This window comes from Malaclemys terrapin, chromosome 15, assembly GCF_027887155.1.
Source record: "Malaclemys terrapin pileata isolate rMalTer1 chromosome 15, rMalTer1.hap1, whole genome shotgun sequence".
Classification (NCBI taxonomy): domain Eukaryota; kingdom Metazoa; phylum Chordata; order Testudines; family Emydidae; genus Malaclemys; species Malaclemys terrapin.
The window spans coordinates 19,172,616-19,195,091 of NC_071519.1; the positions used below are offsets into that span (position 1 = coordinate 19,172,616).

Genomic DNA, 22,476 nt, shown 5'->3' on the forward strand with positions numbered 1-22,476 from the left:
GCATGTTCCCCCCCGTTGTGTCACTTCCAGCCAGGTGCAAAGAGCTCAGGTGGGTGGATCCAGAGCGCAGTGTCCTGCTCCCTGGGGCTGTATGGGAGCAGAGCCAAGCTAAGCATGGCCTGGCCAGATGTTGCAGGGCAGTGGTAGTGTTTTGTCTCCCCATGCCGTGGGAGGGGGGGCTCCGTCCCATTTGCACGTTTCAGGGTTCATAGTACTTAGAACATCACATCTCATTAGAGGAGAGTCATTAGGAACTAGTCAATGCGTCCTCCAGAGACACACAGCTACCAAACCCTTTTAAAAAATGCAAGAGCTTGCCCAGTTTTCACCACGCCAACCCAACCCAGTAGATCTCTCCAACGGCTGCCCAGTGTCCAACCTCCTATAATAATTGAGAAAGTCGTAACCACGCTGGTCCAACAACAGGCAGCTGCCTCCCAGCAGGGTTCAGACCAGGGCACAGCAGAGACAGCCCCAGTGGCACTGAAAGCCGACATCCTCGTGGCCATGGACGCAGGTCAGTTCTCTATGAACGTGTTGCTGGACCTCTCTGCAGCCTTTGACACAGTGCACCATAAAGTACTGCTACCCGCCGACACGGTATCACAGGAATAGCTGAGCCAGCGCTGCATTGGCTCTAATCAGCCTTCTGTAGCAGAACTCAGAACGGCCGTGGGGAACGGCACCTCTCCAAAGGCCCCGCTGTGGGTCCCACAGGGATCCCTCCCATCCCTGCTTTTCTTCAGTGGCTGGGAGAAAGCGTGAGATGCCATGGGCTGAGCTGCCAGTATGGTGCCCCTGACACTCAACCCTGTCTCTGCCTCTCAGCTGATTCACCCACAGCTACTGCTAACCTATTGGGATGCCTACAGGAAAACAGCTCCTAGTGAACCGCAGCTGGCTCCAGCTGAACCCCATTTCATCCCCTCTCCCGCCCTTTTCACTCTGAACGGTCCTGATCCTGCAAACCTCTGCAGGGATGCAGCCCCCGTGGCCCTGCGGTGTCCTGCCGAAGTCAGGGGGGAAAGGGCCACACAAGCAGGTCCCATAGAGCCCAATACTGCCAGATGCTCCATGCACTACTAGTAGCAACCCCCGACTAGGCTGGCACGAATGTCTTGTTCTTTTCCATAAAACCCCCACCCTGAGGGGCCTCTGCAAAGGGACACCATGTGTCCCTGTCACACATGCACGTGGCCGGTGATGGGAACTTGCTGTACACACACTGCTCTGATGTGTGTAATGAACAGCCTTAAAATAAACCAACTTCACCTCGGTGGGCCAAATGCTGAGCCGATGGGGAGGGACTCTGGACTCACACGGGTGTATCTGAACTCAGGATCTAGGCCACCGAATAACTTGGGATCTCCTCTCCACCAGTTACACCAGCCTGTCCTGACAGGCTTCAGCGCCCTCCCGTAGTACCCTTCCCCTGGCCAGCAGGACTGCAGCTAGTTTGCCTCTTCCATCCCTCTGCCCTTCAGCCGAATTTAATCTCTGATTAGTACATTTATGGAGGAGGAGCCGCTCATCTGGGCAGGGAGTGTCTTGCCCCCAATCTGTGATACGACAAGAGTCCAACAAGTAACCTCCCGGGACTGCATGTTGGTTCCTCCCAGGACTGGCCCTTACCCTGGGGGTATAAATCCAGCTCTGCCCTGCCCAGCAGCCACTGAGCAAGGTTTGCAGTCCCAGGTTCCCCACTCACCCCACACGACCGCAGCTTTACGGCGACAAAGCTAAAGATGAACAAGCTCTTGGTTCTCGGCTTCTCTGCCCTGCTCTGCTGTGTCTCAGGTGAGTCCCTGAAACAAAACAGGGGGGCTGAGAAGCTAACTGGCAACTGGCAGGAGGCAGAGCGTGCTATGCGATTTTGCCCTCTCCAGGTTGAAACCAGCTGTGCCCATGACCTCCCTGCCAGTGGGATTGGCCCTTAACACTTTCCAAGGCCATTCTGCTGCGCTGGGGCATAAAATCTCCCTGATTCCGGGTTTACTCCACACTCCTTGCAAATTAACACAGGAATCAGAGTCTCAACATTCCCCCGACACCTCCGGGAGTGACTGTCCAGCCCCTTCCTTAACAGCAGCAAGTGCCTGCGCTGCAGTGACAGGATTCCTGGCGGGCCCAGGGAATAGGGGTAACTGGATGAAATTAACTGTCCTGTGCTATACAGGAGGTCAGACTAGATGATCTATGTTCCCTTCTGGTTTTAAAATCTAGTCTCTTATGAACCAGATCTTTCCAAGGTCTGCAAGCAGCAGATTGCAAACCCACACCCCCATGCACACTGTGCTAGTTCATTCCATGCAGCGTATCCAAGCTGCCTGTCAAGGGCATGGGGACGTCCCTGGAGACACGGAACACAACTAACAGAGCGGTCCAGCAGTTACTGTCCTTGTGTTGCATGCATAGAGCAGTGCACAAAGAGCTCCTGCACTTCACTGCTGGGTGGCGACTAACAGGGTTTGTCTCCTGTGTAACCAAACCCCTGCCAGACGCTGGCAACTGGCTTCCTGTGGGCTCTGGAGACATTGCTTAGCGGTCATGGGGAGAGCCGTTGGTTGCCAGAGACCCTCTCCACACCACAGCCCCCACTCGTCTTTGTGTTACGTGCCTCTGTCCTTAGGGATTCGAAACCAACTATTGCCCAGCCTTGCCTCCTGCATTATAGCCTCTAACAGGCTTGCTTCCCCCTAGTGGAGGGACATTGGCATGGGCTACTGCCAGCCCAGGGAAAGATTTACCTTGATCACGAGCTGAGACTTTTGCCTGGCTTGCTTCTCCACAGGCCTCTTCTTTGGCTCCATCTGCATCCAACCTGCTCTTTGTGGGGCTGTCTTTGTTGTCACCTGGCACTCTCTCCATGGCAGGTGCATGGGGAATTCTGTGGCCTTCGCCCCTAACTGATTCCTGTCTGGCTCTGTGTGGGTTTTTCTTCCAGCTGAAGCCCTTCGATGTACCGTTTGCCAAAACAAGATACCCGTCTTCGGCTGCATCAAAGGATTGGGCATCTGCCACCCTGCGCCAGGGCTACCCTGCAAATACATCAGAGTCTATACCAGTATGTATGTCCTGAAATGGGCACTCACCGGGGGTGGCTTATAGCAGCTCACTCTGCCGGGCCCCAAATGAGATATCCCTTAGTGAGCCCTTGTGGCCAAGGAATGAGATGAGTCTCGCCTTCTGGCTGGGTGTCCAGGCAAGGGCTCTTGGAGCTACCTCCACAGCATTCTATTTAACCCCTGCTTGCAGAGCTGTTGGGTCAGGAGCTTGGAGTGACAGTAATGGGCTGTGAAGAGCTACTTCCCTCTCTCCAAGGAGGGTCCATCCTAGGGCCAAGACAGGAAGAGGGCTGGCTTTGGAAAGGTGGCTTAACTGCATGCACACCAGGCCAGCAGGACCCATGAGGATCAATGGAGACACTGAACCCATGGCCAAAGGGGGCCTTATTCACCAGTCCCAGCCCATGCAGTGCCATAGCGGGTACGCTGCACTAGCAAACACGGGGAGCTACCCAGGCAGAGGACACAGACTAGTACTGGGCACTTCTTTAGAGCCTCCCCCCTCCCAAGAATCTCAAACAGTGAAACGAACGAATGGAAGCCACAACATGCCTGTGAGGTAGGTGAGAAGACTATATGGGGCATATCACCCAGTTCTGAAAGGCAGTCACCTTGGGGAACACAGCAGCTGTTTAACCGAGGACAGCACTTTAGGGCAGGAAATAAAGAAGAATCTGGTAGCCCAGTGAAATGACATTAGGAACAGTCCACTCAAAGGTTGTGTGTGTGGCTGAGACACCAGTGTTTACTCCCCTCTTCCTATCAGAGGGAACATGGGAGCTTCAGTGAGCATCTGGGAGCACTTCAGATCTAAATCCCCACTTGATACCTGGGGGGGGGTTCAGCATGGATCCCAGCACTATGTAGCTAGCTTAGCTTTTTGTCCCCATCTCCAGTGGGTACCCAAACGCTGAGCTCACAGAGTAGGACTGCAGAACATTGGTTAGTTGCCATGCTATTGTTGGGAGTGGTCCTTTGGAGAAGACTTTAAACCAAGCTCTAGTCTGCTCCAGCAGAATTTAGCCATTTTCCCCAGCACAGAGTTATGTGGATAACCCCATGGGTCCTGATCTTTAATGATCCATATGTGTTCACACTGTAGAGTGGGGCAGCAAGAGCAGTTCTTTACCTCCATGTTCTTTTGAGGGTCAGCACTCTCATCTCTTTCTTGGCCCACGTATCTTGTTGGTCTAAATGTTAGATCTAGCCCGAAGAGCAGAGTGAGAGGAAATGAGTGCATAAACTATTTCTGGTTAGACACTCCACCTTTGCCACTGAGTTGGACTCAGCAGGCACTTGTGAGAATCTTGGAAGGAGTCCTCGTTCCTGGGTGCATTGTCCTGATGTGTTTTCCCTCCCTACACAGCAGGCATCCAGTTTCATTCACAGGCAGATTGTGCTGTGCAAGGCGACAAATGCAACATCATGGAGCCAACGAAGTCTGGCCACCGCCAAATTTCCTGCTGCAAGACTGACTTCTGCAACAGTTAGAACTACCAACAGCACCAATGTGGATCTCCACCTCATGGAATTGTGGGGCCTGTGTCCATGCTATAGGGATCCCAAGCCCTTCTCTCATCCCCCATCTCAGGCTTCAAGATGCCTCCACAATCCAAGACCACCACTTAGGACCTCACTGCCTTTATCGTGCTAATTTGACGCATCCAAAATTATCCTCAGTGTGAAAACTCTTGCCATACATGGCACTAACAGGCTCCCTGCCAGACTGACTCAGCCACAATAAAGGCCCTCACAGCTGGGAGCTCATATACCTCTGCCTTACTAAGCAGAGATCCCATTTACCTGCATTCACACCCACGTCCCCGCCTCACTGATTATCCTATTTCACCATTCCCTCAGGCAACAGAAAGTAATTTGGGTCAGTGGAGAGAGCACAGGCTAGGAACTCTGGAGTTCCAACTCTACTAGCTGTATCCTAGGGCAGGTCCCCTCACGGTTGCATGTCTTGTTTATGCTAGGAGATTTGCACTAGTTTACCCAAATCAATTTAAAATCTATTTAAAACTAATGCAACCTTTAAAATCAGTACATTTAAACCAGTGAAACTCTCACTTAAATCACTTTAATTTGCATCAGTAATTACTGAGGTAAGCTAAAAAGATGCAAGTGAAACTGATTTAAGTGCATCTACATTAGGGGTTTGCACCAGCTTACCTACACCAATTTAGGTCTTGAATCGATTTATCTGATAAGGAATTAACTTCAGTTTGGTTGGTAAAAGCACTCAAACTGAAATAAGAGTGCCTATGCAAGGGAGACTGACATTCAAGCAATCTCCACGTAGCCAAAGCCAGCAGCTGGTGCAACATTTCAGCGGTCTCTGAAATATTGCTGGTGTACTGAGCGTGTATCCGTTCACCTACGATATTGTGCTGCTGAACTGTGAACTTTGCTTCGTTTGGATTTCTCTACTTTGTTTCCCGGGTCTATAAACCCCATTCTTGCTAAATTGAAATCTCAGCAGTTCTGATTTGTATTGGGGGTCCCCCCTTGCATATGCCAGGCAGCCTTTTGATGTCTCCAAAGCATTCTAATGCCAAAAAACCCTACAACACTCTTGGCCAGATATAGTCTATTCATTTAAACCACAGTCCCCGTTTGACCTCTGTTTTGGGAGGCTACATCAGATGGCCAGGGGGCCTGTATCAGGAATATGTAAGCCTTTTCTTTCAAGTTTAGGGCTAAAGCTAGGAATGAAGAGGTCACAAAACAAAACGTGTCGCTAAACCACTGCTTGAAAACTGGCAGTGTCATACCTGACTTCGGTCATTATGGGAGTGAGCTTTGAACTGCTCCTTTACTGCCAGGCCTGCTGGAGCAGCAAGCCTGATTGATTAAAGGACTCGGAGGCATAGCAGGAAACTGAATGCTGAGCCAAAACTGGAACCCCCTCCCCACCCAATTTGGAAGCCATGAAAAGACTCCCTAACCTTCTTACTGAAATAGACCCAGAAAGGGGGCACTCCTGGATGCTGGGAGGGAGAAGAGCTGGAAGGTGGTGTGGAAATGATACACTGGCTTTATCTGGATCCTTTGCTTTGTTAATAAGGTGGGATCCCTAGAAGGGGCAAACTCTTCTGAAATGGAATTCTGTCCGGAACACCCCAGAGCAGCCATTTGCTTTCTTTCAAATTGAGATTATACTTTATTTTGTAAAAATTTACAAAAGTTTATACAGATTGTGTTTATCTTCACATCATTGTACATTTGACTGTGATTGGTCAGAAGCAAGTGGTCCTTGTTAATACAAATAAACTATGTACCATTAAAAGAAATAACTGCCCAACGAAGTCTGAATTTTAGGTACCAAGAAAGGGGTAAGAGAAAGGGGCATTTCTTATTTCCATGAGGCTCTGCTACCCTCCAACAAATTCCCAATATAAGCTGTTGTATAGAATAGGTTTGACTTTACCTTCCAATGTAGGAAAAACTACAGAACAGTGAACAAAGGGAAAAGATAGTTAAAAACAAGATAAACGGTACATAAAATGTTAATACAGTATCCATTCTGCTGCAGACCTCTTAGCCTGCAATGTGTAAAACTACAGGTGAATACCACACTAGAACTAGTGCTTTGGGCCCAACCACTTTACTTAATAAAAGGAAAGGCCAAAAAGGTATAATAAATTTAACAAAATTACATGACTAAGACCCACATTGTCTCTAAGCCTCTGCACCCCATGTCATCAAATTTTAAATGAAAGGGTAACAGACAAGTTATTGCTCAAATAGATTTAAAATCAGAAGATACAACAATGCAGTAAGGGGGCTGAAACAATTGGGCTGAAACAATTTTTTATTAGGTATAGACTCTTACCCTCCCGCTCCCACAAAAAAACCCTAAGTCTGCGTCAGTCAGCGGCTGCAATAGCCTTGGGGCAGGAGGCATACTCTCTGTAAGTCAGTGGAACAGTCAGACTGGCTCCCCAGAAGCACAAAGTATCCCAATGAGAGGGTTTGCTGACTGAGCAGAAGAAAAAAACCTCATGCCAGTAGCTAGCAATAGGAAGGCATGCCACCAGCTAACTTACTACAGCCAGGAACACTTTAATGATCACTATCCCAAATTCATCCAGGAGGCCCTGGAAATGTATTTACCAAGCCTATCCTCTGAGGAAATGTCCTGGTGTCAAGACAGATCCCTAAACAAATGGGTTTCCATCACAAGTGACTCTCAGATACTGGCACCCACAACCATTTCTTGATGCAGAATAAAAATAAAAATTGTATCAGTGTAGGAGCATCCAATTCATTACACCTCCCAATGGCAGCTGGATCACGTGGCAGGAAGCCACACTTTCTGGGTGCTGACAATATCATTCAGTTTCCCCTTAATCTTCAGGAAGTGCCTCTTGAACTCCAACCCATCACCCTAGGTAATAAAAACAAAACTATTTTGGGGACTGCATGCATGTGCAAATAGACAGACAAGAAAGGAATGGGAACGCTGTAACACCTGCCTATCTGAGGGACACTGGGACCTACTCTAGAGATTTTATTTTTTCCTTTACAAGTTTTATGTTAATTGTTCATAATTAGTTCTCAAGAAATGTTGCTGCCTCCTCTGTTGTTATATGCATGGTATTGCTTTTATAACCTTTTAAAAAAGGTGTCTATTCTATTTGCCAGTCGTTGTGGATTTTCTCCACTTACGGTGCAGCCCTGAGCCCATGTTTAAGTCTTAAAAATATTTCAATTTTATTTATCTTTCAAGAAGGGAAATATATGACATGGCAAGAAGAGTTCCCACCTCTACTATTATGCTCTTAACAGCTTGGCCCAATCATGACCTAATACATTTCATAGATTTATTTTGCATGCACACATTTATAATAGACTCTCCCTCTACATGCATTGACAAGTGTTTTCTATAAAAACAAAACTATCAGGGATCTTTAAAACAGCAAGCAAATCAACCTATTACTGTTAATTGTCATCGGCAGAGGCAGATCCTGGAGATCTCTGTCTCACCTGTAGCAGACTATTTTGCACCATCTGCCTAGATATGAAGAGCACCTTTAATATTAGCTTAGGTCCCTGTTTCACGAATCAGAGATGTGTAGAACTGGAATGACCTCAAGAGGTCATCTAGTCCAGTCCCGTGCACTCAAGACAGAATGCTTAACCTTTTCCCAGAAAGCTATTATGATCCATTACATTCAGATCTCTCTTAGTTTGATACTATGGGCCAAATTTATGGCAGCCCCTGCATACTATGCTAGGGACAAGACACAGGGAGTCCCATGCACACCAACAGCCATAATACTGTTGCAGTGTTGGCAGATAGTCCAGATGGTGCCTGCCGAGCTCCCAGAGAGGTTGTCTGAGTGCGGGCATGCTTTCTCCTCCACCACAGCAAGTTCAGCAGAGCTGACTGGGGAGAGGGAATAAGGCTAACTACACCTTTAAGGGCTTGATCCTGCTTCCACTGGAGTTCATATTTCTATTTCCCCACTGATTTCCATGAGCGCAGGATCAGCCCAGCATGCTCCCCCAGTGCCCCGAAGTCATTATGCTTTAGACAGTTACAATGCCTTCTCCCATAGTACTTGGGTACTCAAGATGCTTGCTCTATCTCACTAGCTCCCCATGCTCATTAACTGGAAGGAAGGATTTCCAGACAGTGAGCAAAAACAAGGAGGAGTCTTTATGGCACCTTAGAGACTAACACATGTATTTGGGCATAAGCTTTCGTGGGCTAAAACCCACCTCATCAGATGCCACAAGGACTCCTCGTTGTTTTTGCTGATACAGACTAATACGACTACCACTGAGGGTTAACAGCTTTTGCACTGCATGGGACATTCAGTACCACAGCCCTGGTTTCAGGCACCAGTGAAAAACTAATGTTGCTAACTCCCATTTTGTAGGTTCACTCCTTCGGTTAGACACAAACTGCCCATGCGAAAATCCATTTTCCCCAGGCGTGTCATCTTATCCCACTTGCACATGTAGCTTTATCATATGGAAGCTGGTCCAGTTTGCTTCTAACACCCACCCCTCTCTCTAATGCTAAAGTCTGTTATTTTGCATACCTTAGACAGGCGGAAATCCACCAAAATCTTGTCCTCCATTTCTACCAGGTTCACCTTGAAAATCAGTTTATTATTCCTTCTGTCAGTAGTTGAGATGGTGACCTTGAAGGCAAATGGGAGAACGATTTTAGGAGAAGGACAGTTTTCACATGCTACAAGCACTATATTCACAGTATACTAGTAACTACACTAAGGGAGTCTGACTGACTAGGGATTTCATTTACAGGTCTTGTGCTGGTTCAGAAAATGCTACATCTGACTAAAAGATATTTTTATAGGATTTGTCAAATGGAACCAGAAGCATTAATTCGTTTAATTCCATGAACTGTACCTGGTTTGTGCAGCTTTTCTTCCAGACATAGCCCATCTTCTCACAAACCTCCTTCAAACTATTATAGGAGCGGTCAGCATCCAGCTTTGTAAAGAAACGGGTCATTCTCTTCACCAAGCGTTGCCATGGGTTCTGCAGATTAGAGATCAGAGATATGGATTCCACAGATAACCAACTACTTTTCTGGGCTGAAAGTTTGGATAACCCCCCCTCCAATTTACTTGGCTTTAAAATTAGGACAATGCATCTGAATTGGTGCAAACAGCATCTTTACAGTCTAGCAGCCAAAGAACAAATTGCCATACTGCTGTGAACAAAGATGAATGAATATAGCATTTCCAAACATTACCTGTGATGAGCCTGGGGTGCCAAGTAACTGGCTGTTAACTAGCATGTGCTCAGGACATGCTGGCTGGGAGAAGCTGATCCCTTGCACTAGTTTGTTGATATTGGTTGGACTGCTGTCCCACAAGGAAATGCCAGTGCGAGGTTCTGGCTGAGAAGTGGAGTAGCTCACTTTTTCCTCACTGAAACATGAAAACACAATTAGTTACATTAATAATAAAGTGCTTCACAATAATGTTACATTTCTCTTGTGACTTTTACAGACTACACCAGGGGATCCCAAATTTCTTGCCTGAGTGACCACAATTTTGAGACTGTTTACAGTGACCCCAGACAACAACATAGCAACCAAGGAATTTACACATTAAGTATGTTATTTAATGCTCTCATGTGATACACGAGCTTGCATGTTGTGACAACTCCTCAAAGTCCGGCGGCATGGTAGAAATTGCACATCTAATCTCTGACATGACATCAACAGTAGCTCAATATTGCAGAGACTTGATGGACACAAGTGTGCTGAATACAACTTTGCACAAATATGTGCTGCGAATGGCACCGTCAATTTCAAGGCAAGTGTTGAGAGTGCAGGGTATTCATTCTGGACAATGAACCAGAACTCTGGCAGAGAAAGTTGAGCTATAGTTTTTCAAGTAAAGGCTTTCAGGTAAAGAAGTGTGTGGGGTTAGAAAGTGAGGCTATAAATCATCTTTTAAAGTATGGCAGGGAAGGGAACCCTGAATCACATGTAGCAGAGGAGAATTTATTTATACATATCCCCATCTGAATACCACTATGGTGTAAAACGTAGGCATCTAGAAACAAAAGGTGATAGCAGGCTGGAGTCCTTTGTGTGTTAGTCACTGAACACAACAAAAAACACAAGCATATAGCATTCTGACCTGTGTGCACTCTTCATTGGTGAAAAGTCCATATCGGACCGAATGTGCTTAGAAAAGCCACCTGGTGAGTCTGAAAGGCCCCCTGAGGAGACACGAGCCCGCTTTACACCTAACAGAAGAAGATAAATCACACAATCAGGGGTCTCAAAAATCATCCTAAGGGTCACCAGAGGTTTAAAGCATTTGGAATTAGGCTGAGCTCCCCCATTAAAAATACATAGCTCTTGCATAGGTTGGTCTTTAAACAAAGAATGATCTGTGTGACAATTCATTTTTTCCATTTGTGTTCCAGTACCTGCAACGTCTGAGACTGATTGCTGTTCAGTGATGTTTGCCATCTCAATAGCTGAATAACTAGCATAGCCACAAGGGTAAAAATCCTTAATACATCATCATTTTCAAAAACATCACTTAAGGGGCAGAAAAATCCTGCCCCTATAGCAATACCATGAGAAAAAAGAGAAATTATAACTACTTTTTCCATCCAAAACAGTAACATCTCACTAGAAAAGACAGGAACTATAATGCCTTAAGCCTATGCTGGTTGTGCTGATCCTTCTCTCTTTATGGTTGTGTTCACAGGGAAAAAAATGCTTTGCAAATTCCTGAGATCTCATCCTGAAGACAACTGTTCCCCACTCTTCGTTAAGGGCAGACCCCTTCCATGAGGTGCTGATAGCACTCAGCACCGTCTCCTATGATATTGTCTGATGACCAGTTATAAGAGCATCATTAGACAGAGCTAACATGCCCACATATGTAAGGCTCCCAGGCCCAGATGATGACATTATAGCACTTATTTGAGAAGCCCCAAGATTAATGAGGTAACAAAAATATCACACTTGAGATCAAACGTACATATGAAAGTTTTAAAACCAATACTTTGCAGTGTACATTTTTGATACTCCACTCACAGAGCAGGGAAGCAGACATATATCCAGAGGATGAATTAAGGTAGTCTGCACACTTCAACTGTGAATTTCCAGGATTTAAGTTGTTTGAGTTTCTTGTAAGTTTAACCTTAACTCTGAATTTCTTGCCTTTAGAGTAGTTTCTGCTAACGATAGCATTCCAAGGGTTTTTACCCCAGCATATACTCTCAATCTTTACTTAAGATATTTGTCTATGTTGTACAAAGCACTTAAAGGCATTTACCTTTTTTCATAGGTTTGTTGTACCATCTGTCCTTTTTAATGTCTGCAATGGTAACCCTTGCCGTGGGGCTCTCAGTTAGTATTTTGTGGAGCAAAGCTAGAGAGAAACATTACATTCATAGAAAGAAACAACAATGAATTAACTGCCATATATCCTGATTCCTAGATCTGTATAGATCATGTTTTCCACAGGTCATTACTTTCAAAATGATACTTCAATTCCATCCCCAAATCCTAGAGTTATCAATCCTAACCAGATCACATCCATATTTTGATCACTCATAAATTAACACAAAGTTAAGGTAAACTCATAGCTGGGAGGCCTAAAATAAGACCCAAGCTTTGTATAGGTTTGTGACTGAGCATGTATCAAAGTCCACTGTGTTCCACATGAGCTGCAGCCAGTGTTCAGAGCCTTTGAAATAAGAAACTTGCTATAGCTGATGTCAAATCCACCTTCGTGAAGGCTTTCTAGCAGATTCCTGTAGGCCTGTTTACTTACAAGAACCATCTTGGGCAAGAACAGGGTAGGAGAGTACAACACCAAACAAATCTAGTGCCCTGGGTTTTAGGTCACTCAACAAAGAAAGAGATTAGCAACACCTCAGCCCTCAGATTTTCCAGGATCAGGAAGAAATGTAGTGACCAAAGAGATGGGGATAGGGGTTAAATTTGATAGGCTCAGATCTACCAAGTGACCGTAAGCTCATTACTCAAAAATAATAAAACATAGCCTAGTTGTACATGTCTTCATCGACAGGACTTCTGCCCGTTCTCTTGGGAAATTATTTCAGTCTAACAGATCTCAGGCACCAATTCTTTACTAGCTTGTGAAGTCATTACAGCTGTGCAAAGTAGGTATGAAATAGTACCAGATCAGAATGACAGATCTTTACATCTGCTTTGCACAGCTAAGTGACTGCACAAGCAATGAGGAGGCAGGCCCCATATTTTAGAAGTCTGTCTGAATAGTCTCTTCCTGTTGTCATCGCTGCTATGTCAACCAGGTGTCTCCTACCAGTCTCGCTTAAGAACACCACCTCCCATTTTCAGATAGCTCCCTAAAGGTGTTTTACAAGTGCCAGATCCCATGACACCGTGAGTCCATGGTAGAATCCAGCCTTTAGACAGAATGATTTTTGAATACAGACATGCATAACTCCAGCACTTTATTCCCCTAAACGTGTCACTGTCCTACTCAAATACATAAAAATCAGTCAGCCATTCTACTGACAACTTACCTAATGGTGCAGAATCAATCTTCTTCCAAGGTGGAAGGTATGTTTTCTTTTCCTTCCAATCACAGTATTCTTGGCAACTGTCGCTAGGCTGGTCCCATGGCAATTCTGCAAGTAAAAAAAGCAAGGTGCCAAATCATTTTTATGCCTCTGAACACAAGTTTAAGGATCACAAATTTATGATGGCTGGGGAAAGTGTGAAAGACATGTAAAGAGCACTGCCATTGAACTAAATGGATTTCAATGAGTGGAAAAAGGGAAAAAATAGTCCATCTTGATTGTGGTTACAAGTTATAGAAGTGCCAAGGTATATCTAAAGTCATTGCATTGCCTCCCCAAAGTGGAGCTCCATCTGCCACCCTTACTTGTAGGCCAGACTTGGAGGGGGATCATAACCCGAGAGGGCCAACGCTGGGAAGAAGGGCCCTGCAACCTAGAGCCTGAAGGCGTGTGGCCAGTGCCAGAGCGAGTGTCCAACCCGCAGCATCCCTGCAGCACACCCAGGGCCTGAGGAGGCGGCCTGGGACTTGCAAGGACCAGACTGTGAACTTCCCTTACATTCAAGAGACACTGTTTGTTATGTCCCCATGCCACAGAGTGGGGTGACGTGTTTTCCTTTAACTTTTCCCATTTTTTCCTTAATTTTTTTAATTAGTTGCTGTTTAATAAATTGTATTTGCTTTGAACTGTATGTGATGATCAGTGGGTCAGAGAAGCATCCAGTAGAGAGAGCATCCCGGAGTTGGGACACCCTAGCCCCTGCCCTAAGTGACCATGACAAGGTTGGGAGTCAAGCCCCCGAGAAATCCTGGACCCTGCCTTGTCGGGGTTACAAGGACTCTGTCACACAGAAAAATGGAAGGCGAGCCCTTGAGGTCAGGCAGACCTCTGGGTAAAGGAAGCAGGAATGAGGACTCAGATCCTTTCGCTAGCCCATTTCACCAGGGTAATTTAAGCCAGAAAAGTTCCCCACAATAGAGGGTCCATTCCCTTGCTTACATATACCAGCGGTTCTCAATCTGCGGCCCGTTTGCAGCCTAATCAGCATACAGCTGCGGCCCATGTGACATCTCAGGGCCATACAGGTACTATATATATTTTGTGTGGATGGAGCGCATATAATACATTATAATACAATATACATCATAATAATAAGAAGAAGCTACATATGCAGCCCACAATAGTAAATAGTAAATGCCATACACTATAGCCGCAACAGAACAAGATGGTCCATGGTAGAGGACCCCTGAGAGAATCTATTAAAAAGCTGACCACAATATGGAAGTTTAAGAAAATATTTAATACACACCATTTACTTTCCCAACCAAGACCAACTCCATGATTTGGGATCAACTCTTTAAATCTAGGTAGGTTATGAGCATTTGTACTGCAATCCTAAATCACTGTGAAGCTGCAGTAAATATGCATGTTATAAAATAGTTTGTGTAGCGAGAAGAAATTAACCAATTCCTACCTCCTGCCAACATAGCAGTAAGTACTATCCCACATGACCAAACGTCAACTGGCTCTGCATGGAATTCTTTTCTCTTTAACAGTTCTGGGGCAACATATGGGAGAGTGCCACACATCTTGTTTAACAGTCGCTCACGACCATTGTGTTTAAACACAGTCGCTAAGCCAAAGTCAGAGATTTTGAGATTATCTAAGCAAACAAAAGAAAAAAAGTCATTAAGTATATTGTGTAACAAGGTATTTTCATCTTCTCTGCTGGAAGACTATTATATTATATTAAAGCTAGATAAAACCAGAGATAAGCACATTTACATTCACTGTAAGGTCCACTTTACATTGCCAGTGCTGTGTAAAGGGGCCTTAATAAAAGTGAAAATCAGGCCCTTATGACTTTTCTTGTTTCAGATCATAGGCATTTACACAATTGATCTGAAGTTTGAACCTGACTTTGATTGAAGGAGCACATGAGTTTGATTCAGAGATGCATGGTACAGAAAAACATCTAAGACAGTTTGTGCAGAGATATTCTCTCCTTAAAGAACAGTCAGGTTAGAAATCATTTCAAAAATATTTTTTTATTACTAACACCGCCTTTGATTATTAAACTGAAAGTTTTACCAATCTAGATTACTTTTCACCATATCCCAATTATTTAGTGTTTTGGTTTTCCTCTCAGCTTTAACAAAAACATATCAATCCATTTCATTAGTCTGTTTCAGATTCTCATGCGCTAGTACCATGCTGTCATATTTTGGTTCTGAACATTACACTGTTTTAAAAAAGTTCCAATCAAAAGTTTGTTCAGCAGTCTTGGAAACATTTGTATTGGCCTTTAGATTGAGAACAAGCTTTTAACAAAACTTAAGTTTTATTCAAGTGTGTTCCTTTAAAGGCCACTGTGCAGAGACCCAGAATAACTTGCTCTAGAATACACTGATTAGTCTGTTTACACAGGATAAGGGAATGAATAAAAGCCCTGACAGCACAAATCCGCTTACTGTATTTGGTTATTCTTAATGTAGCAGGACGCCATAGAAGCTCTAGGAGTATTTTCAGATTCACTGAGTGATAGCGTTTCTTTTCTCCCCTATATTCTCAATGACCAAGAATTTAAGAGAAGATGAAGTCAAAAGTTTTTATATTTACCTCTTTCATCTAGCAGTAGATTCTCAGGCTTAATATCCCTGTGAGTTATTCCTATACTGTGGAGATATACCTGAACAAATAAATAAAGGCTTTAATACCATGTTCTGTTTAATTTAACTGGAAAAAAAGGAGCTTGAAATAAATGCGTAAAGTATGACACTTACCACGCCAGCCATAAGCTGATGGAAAAATTTCTGTGCATCTGGTTCAGGCATTCCTATGTCAGGCTCTGTAAAAAGTCATTCAGAATCTACATACCAAAATACTTTTCTTCCATCATAAACAAACTATGGAAAGGAACCTCTGCACTATGTTTTTGTAACTATTTTACAAAGTTTCCTGGAAACTCTGCACAAGGCTTATTTTTCACCTGCCTTGAAACAGTAACTACAGGCAATGCAAAAGTGTAGTTATTGAGTTACATTGCAGAGTCTGCATCTATTTAATCTAAACTGAAATGCTACTTTTTTTTTGTATCTTCCCAAAGCACCATGGGAAAAAATGCTAAAGGTTCTCTCTAAATCTTATACCATCAAAACACTAGGGCCCAGATCCTGCAAGCTGCTCTACACCAACAAACCCCTTGTGCCCACATGTAGTCCTACTGTAGTCTATTTTCCACTTTCTAGGGGCAAATTCGTTGCCTCAAACTCCAGTCTAGAGCCCTGGGCAGGACTAGTGTAGAGCCCTGCAGCAAGACCAGGATCTCGCTGGTCCCACAAGACCCGCTGCCATAATAGCAGGAGTGGTTGGGAGTGAGATTAAGAATAGCTCCACACAGGGCTCTACTCCAGTTGTCTCCAGTAATGCCAATAGCGTCTTCACTTAAAAAGCTAATAAAATGAGGCTAGTTTAATATTAAGATGCACACTGAAAAAAGAACCAGGAGTTTAAGATGTTAGAAGAAAAGCTTCCCTACATAAATACTGAAAATTCCTGTATATTATTGCAGATCATTACTACTGCACAATATGTACTGTTAAAATTTGTATCAGAACGTTCCTTGTAAGGCTCTACTTCGGAAGCAGTTTTAACATTCCAATGGGAGAGAAAAAAACAGATTAAAGAAAAATGGCAGATCCATCTTATATACCAAACTGCTTTTGGGGTTGGAAATATTGATTAAAACTTCCAAGAGATAGATATCTACTTATGGCCCAAACATTTAGTTTTAAAAAAGCTTTTTTGTTGTTGTTGTTGTGCAGATTAATCTATTTGATCAGTGCAATTTGAGCCTCCAATACTCCAGCTTTTCTGCTCTACTTGGTTAGTAATTTACAAGATAAACATTCTCTAAATCACACTTAAAATAGCACATAATCTCTGAAGTTAAACGATTCTGAAATATAAAAACTTCCCAATTACATTAAATCCAGAAGACATTGGTTAAAAGATTTATTATTCTTTGCAATAAAAACTTTGTCAGATGACTTGTAGGCAAGTGATTTTTACAAAATCAAATGCAAAGAAAAATTTAAGGATTTTGTGCCTTTCACTGCTCCATTATGATGTATAAAGATTACATCAAAATACTTTATTTTTAAAAGTGTTATTTATATTAGAAATATCCTGGTCTGACTCTCCTCATTTTTCTGGAGGACTTTGCCAAAGACTTCAGCGGACTTAGAAGATGAAAGAGCCTGGGCTTGTAAAGTTCGCCCAACACATGCTAGCCCAAGGTCTAAGCCTACCAGCCACGGTGAATAATAGCTGTGCTGCCACCTCCCCTGCAATTTTAAGGAATATAGTCGTACACAACGGTTTTATTTAATAGCTTTTTAAAATAAAGTAACTCCCTACATCTTTTGCATTTATTATACCTTCTTTTTTTAATTCCTGACTTCATTCCATTTTCTCTCTTTTCCTATAAGACATCTCTTCTTACATTGTCCTTAGGGTAAGTTTCATCTAAGTGCCACAGAATCAAATCTAGCCACAGCCCTATACGAAAACTGGAGGACCCCAGTGTTCAAGGGCACACAAGTGAGAAACCAGCCCCCATTGGTGCGCTTCCACTTCCTCACCTTCCTGGCTGACATGAGGAGTTGCCTCCAACACTTCTCATATGTTTATGATGCTTTTGTGTTCTCCACTACCAATATTTGTTACCTACATACTGCTCAGAGTTTTCCCAACCAGCAGCAGAGTGGTCTCTTCAATGTCACTGCTGCACAGTAGGGTCTGAATAGCAGCAGTTAAAACTGACAAAACTAGTCAGTTTTTACTCTGCTTCAGCTTGATAAACCTACAAGCAGCAGCAGAGGCAGTAGTGCTCTGGCTACAGATTTTGAAAAATACTGCTGCCTCAGTCCACAAATGTTCACGTTCAGATGATTAGTTTGGTAGCTATAAGAGTCAGATTTTTTTTTTTTTTTTTTAAATGAAAGCTTAGATTCCACAGAAATTGAAAGCATTGGCCTGGGAAAACTTCCTTCCTTGGATTTCTCAAGCTTTTCACACGAAGTTATTTTGTTTAAATTAAATTATCCTTGCTTGTGAAAAATGATAGCGGTCAATAGTTTTGTAACAGAAGTTCTACTAGGATTATGCTATCAATAGTGACCATAAACAGTCATGCACAGAAATTCCTTCAGATTTCCATGGCTACCTTCTCAGGGTGCATGCATCTCCCATTAGCACTAAATGGAACTGTACACTGGAAGGGAAATATATTACATATTGATTTTCAATCTGGTAACCACTGGAATGCAAATCTGTACACATTAAATTTTCCAGCCCATTTACCGTGTTTGCTCTCGAACCAGTTTTCCCCCCTAAATTTTATTTAACCTATAGTATTAAATATGTAGAATTTCTGAATTGTTAGGACCATGCTAAGCATGCGAAGCAAGGTGGTCTAGTGAGCTGAGCAAAGGTTTGAAAGGTGGGAACTCTACTTCTAGCCATGGCTTAATCACTGACTCACAACGTGCAGAAGCACAGCCACCTGCAAAGCCTATCCTAGACACTTTTCCTCTAAGATCAGTGGCACTGGAAGCGTATAGTAAGGAATCCCTCTGGTCTTATAAGACACCTATGGTGTTCTAACGAGTCTGTGCAGCCACCACTGGAGTTGCCCTCAGACCCTCCCCTGCCCCAAGAATTCTGTACCTATTCGGTCAAAGAGCTCTCCTCCACTGCAGTACTCAAGGAAGAGGTACTGAATACTGCCTTCTCTACGATGTCCATAAAACTTCACAATGTTCTCATGATTTAACATCTTATTAATGCAGATTTCTTTTTTTATGTTCTCTGGACAGTCCACAGCACGTTTCATGTCAACTATTTTTACTGCAACAGCTTCTTCTGTGCGTCTGTTCACAGCAAGCTGAACTCTGCAGAGAAGGAGGGAAAAAGCAAGGTAACAAGGGATGAAGCAGGTAGTGCTCTATGAACCTTGGAATGCAAAGTTAGTTTGCATGTTTAACACTATGATCCATATACTCAATGGAAGTTAGGTACTCAACTCCCACTGAAACCAATGGGAATTAGGCACCTAACATCTTTAAGGACCGGGGCTTGAGACACTATGGTGATGGGTGCTAGAGAGAAATCCCCAATATAGATATGTAGTGGTCTAGCCTGAAGCTTAAGGTACCCCATCCGTTATTTACGGAAGAGTTTCTCCCTACTCCCTGTCAAGGCATAGGGAGCATAGGCAGCTTTATCCCTCAGGTGTTAGTGTGAGGTCTACCCCCCCAGTCTGAATTTACATACCCCATCTCAGTATGTTGTTTAAAAATAGCGTGACAGATGAAAAGTGCCAAAAACCAGTCTCAACAGACCCACATGTCTATGTTCCTAGACAATTACTTATGTGCCTGGACCCATAGAAGGCTTACAGCTGTACAAGTTATAAAAATTCTGATAAGCATTTCAAGTTTGTGGTTTCCATAAATTGTATGGGGGAAATTCCAGCTCTGGTGTAAATGGATGCCGTTATACTGAGTTCAATAGAGTTGCATTTGCTTACATCTATGAGTTTCAGCAAAGTGTCATGCTTGAGCTTTAAAAATATCCACATAAAACTAGTTTTGAAATTGCCAATGATCACAAAAGTCATGGTATTTAAATTGATTCTGACATTTGTTTATGAAGTTACAGAATCTCTCTAATTATGGACTTATATAAAGGAAGAGATAAGATTAGTAGTGACATAAATTAACTCGGGTTGCATCATAAACATATTGTATGCCACAGTACATGGAATATACCATATGCAGTACACACACAGACTATAATGGTAATATCAGAATATAATACAGTGTGTCACAAGATGTCTTGGGAGTTAAGTTGCAGGAGAATGTATCCTTACCATCAGAACATGTCCTAACAGAGTACCACCACCACCAAACTGCTATGATATTTGAAACAGTCAAAGCACTTCACAGACCAAAAAAAAAAAAGCCAAATTAAGTGACTTGCCCAGAGCTAGAAAAGGGCTCCCAGTCCTTTGGTTAAACCACCTCTCTGTGCAGGGAAGCACAACTTAACCTGATGTGATGGACCTGACGTGAAAGACAACTGTGGCTTACCACTGTTGATAGCAAAATAGTTTGGAAAGTCAGTTCTACCTCCAGGACTCCTAACAGAGACACTGGCCATAAGAGTCCTGAAGGCTGGTAGGAATTTCTGGCAGATGCTCCGTATAAAGGTCTGCACAACCCCTGCAGCTCAGTCATGCTTCCCTTCCGATAGCCTGATGTTCAGATTGAACAGGTTTCAGAGTAACAGCCGTGTTAGTCTGTATCCGCAAAAAGAAGAACAGGAGTACTTGTGGCACCTTAGAGACTAACAAATGTATTAGAGCATAAGCTTTCGAAAGCTTATGCTCTAATAAATTTGTTAGTCTCTAAGGTGCCACAAGTACTCCTGTTCTTCTTTTTGCAGATTTAACAGGTCACTCGTCACTCACCTCAGCTAAAAGTGTCAACTCTCCCTGAAGCTGAAGCCTGGCACGGCTGTGCCACCCACACCGCCTTCAGCCAGCGGCTGCCTGCAGGGGGTTACTGATCAGAACCGGCCCCGGGGCTAACGGGGGGGGGGGGGCAGTTATACCCCCCTCTCGTCCCCGCGCCTGCAGATGTACGTAGGGGAGGGACAAGGGGGGTGAGGTGATGGACCAACTGCTGCTGGGGCGAGAGGCCAGGCGCGGGGCCCCACCGCTGTAGGGTACCCAGGCCCCTCGTCTGCCCAGTCACGCTGCTGGCAAGAGGCGGTGCAGGGCCCCGCCCCCGTAGGGCTCCTGCGCCCCGGGCCGGGACCCCTGGACCTTCGCCCGCCGGGGGCGAGCCCAGGCTCGCTGCAAGGCGCCCGAGCCCAGCCGTACTCACTCTCCGTAGGCGCCTTCGCCCAGGGTCTGCACCAGGTCCCAGTCCTCCACGAAGGGCACGGCCATGGCGCTGCGCGGCCCGGCAGCCGGGAGGGAGAGAGAGAGCGGGGCTAGCGGGCGGGGGACCCCGCCGGGGGTGGGCCCTGGGGAGCCGGGCCCGGGGGATGTAACGTGAGGCGACCCGACCTGAGCCGCTCAGCGGCTGCCGGCGCCGCTCCTCAGCCTCCCAGACTTTCCCGCCCAGCGCCGCGTCCCGCCCCCCGCGCGCCCGGCTCGGGGCAGGGGCGGGGCCTAGGAGCCGCTCGCCCCGCCCCGCCCCGGGGATCTGCCCCTCCCTCGCAGGGACCCCGCCCTGCCCGTCACCGCCGGGGTCTCCCCGTCGGCCTGCGAGTGACCCTGGGACGAGAGCGGAGTGGGGGTGGGGGGCAGGACTCCTGGGTTCTTTCTCAGCCAGGGGAGTGTGGCCTCAGGGGGTGGGGGACAGGACTCCTGGCTTCTTTCCTCACTCTGCCTATAAGTCACTGCTCTGCCCCCATCCCCGGGTCCCTGTTTGCAAAGGGGAGGGTGATGCTGATGCCTGTGCCATGGCCAGGGGCTAAACTCCTCTGTGTCTGTGAAGTGCCTTGGAGGAGGAGGCTGGTGCTTGGAGCTGCTGGCGGAGAGGTGCTGGACCCTGCCAGAGGCTGGGACAGAAAGTGTTTAGGGGGGATACAGGAGATGCCTCTGGTGAGCTAGATAGAAGCAGCTCCCTTCAGCCTGCCCAGCCATCGGGAGGCAAAGTACAGAACCTCTAACCCTGTACATGCTTCAATGGACACAAGTTAATTTGTGGAGAGGAAAAATGTACCAGGTACTTGCCTGATGCCACTCTAGGTAGAAAAACACTCTCCTGGGGATAAATCTGGTTTCTTCCTCCATACAGGAGCATCCTGTCAACCAGGCCGATGCAAAATACCCTCTGTGACGGTGTACCCCATAAGGCTTTATGGGGAGGGGGTGCTTATAAATGTATGTATGACATAACTGGAATATGTTTTGTGCTGCCTGTGCCATGTAACATATCTCCATAAGGGTTATGGTCTACTATATCTATTCATCCTATTTGTACATATATATCATTTTCTACTCGAGGTTAAGAATATGGGCTGTATGCTTGCCTGATTTCTAAGTAAGCTTTGTGAGGCATTTGGTCAGCTTCTTTAGGAAGGAATTTGCCAGGTTAAGTACCTGATCAGGAGACACTTAGGGAACAATGCATCTTGGAATGCTCCAATCCACATGAGAAGTCTTCCTGGAGACATGCAAGATGCCATGTGGACAATGGCGTCGGCCTGCAAAGACTGAGTCATGCAGGGGCATGTGACTTGCCCAGGTGACTCCAAAACTCCATCTTGGAGCTGGGCTTTGCATAGGAGGGAGGAAGGGGGTCTCCAC

The 22,476-nt window shown here is 45.2% G+C and overlaps 1 protein-coding gene and 1 long non-coding RNA gene across 2 annotated transcripts; one reads left to right on the plus strand and one right to left on the minus strand.

Moving 5' to 3' along the window:
- The first annotated feature begins 1,652 nt into the window (after positions 1-1,652).
- Positions 1,653-7,068, plus strand: LOC128823229 (uncharacterized). The gene is made up of 3 exons (XR_008441703.1): positions 1,653-1,797; positions 2,945-3,064; positions 4,432-7,068. It is a non-coding gene; the product is annotated as an uncharacterized LOC128823229 (long non-coding RNA).
- On the minus strand, positions 7,069-21,161 carry CHEK1 (checkpoint kinase 1). The gene is made up of 12 exons (XM_054005393.1): positions 21,044-21,161; positions 18,822-19,045; positions 15,875-15,939; positions 15,711-15,780; positions 14,566-14,754; positions 13,095-13,199; positions 11,855-11,950; positions 10,700-10,808; positions 9,802-9,979; positions 9,453-9,584; positions 9,122-9,223; positions 7,069-7,458 (listed from the first exon to the last, which is right to left on the minus strand). Exons 1-12 carry the CDS (start codon positions 21,106-21,108, stop codon positions 7,363-7,365), a joined length of 1,431 nt encoding a protein of 476 aa, XP_053861368.1. The 5' UTR covers positions 21,109-21,161; the 3' UTR covers positions 7,069-7,362.
- Between the last annotated feature and the right edge of the window lie 1,315 nt (positions 21,162-22,476).

Coding starts and splice junctions, on each gene's coding strand:
- CHEK1 (XM_054005393.1), bottom strand. CDS start 21,108: ATGGCCGTGCCCTTCGTGGAGGACTGGGACCTGGTGCAGACCCTGGGC. Junction 10,809..11,854: donor CAACAAACCTATGAAAAAAG/GTAAATGCCTTT, acceptor TTCTTCTGTTAG/GTGTAAAGCGGGCTCGTGTC. Junction 7,459..9,121: donor TGGATTTCCGCCTGTCTAAG/GTATGCAAAATA, acceptor TTTATTACCTAG/GGTGATGGGTTGGAGTTCAA.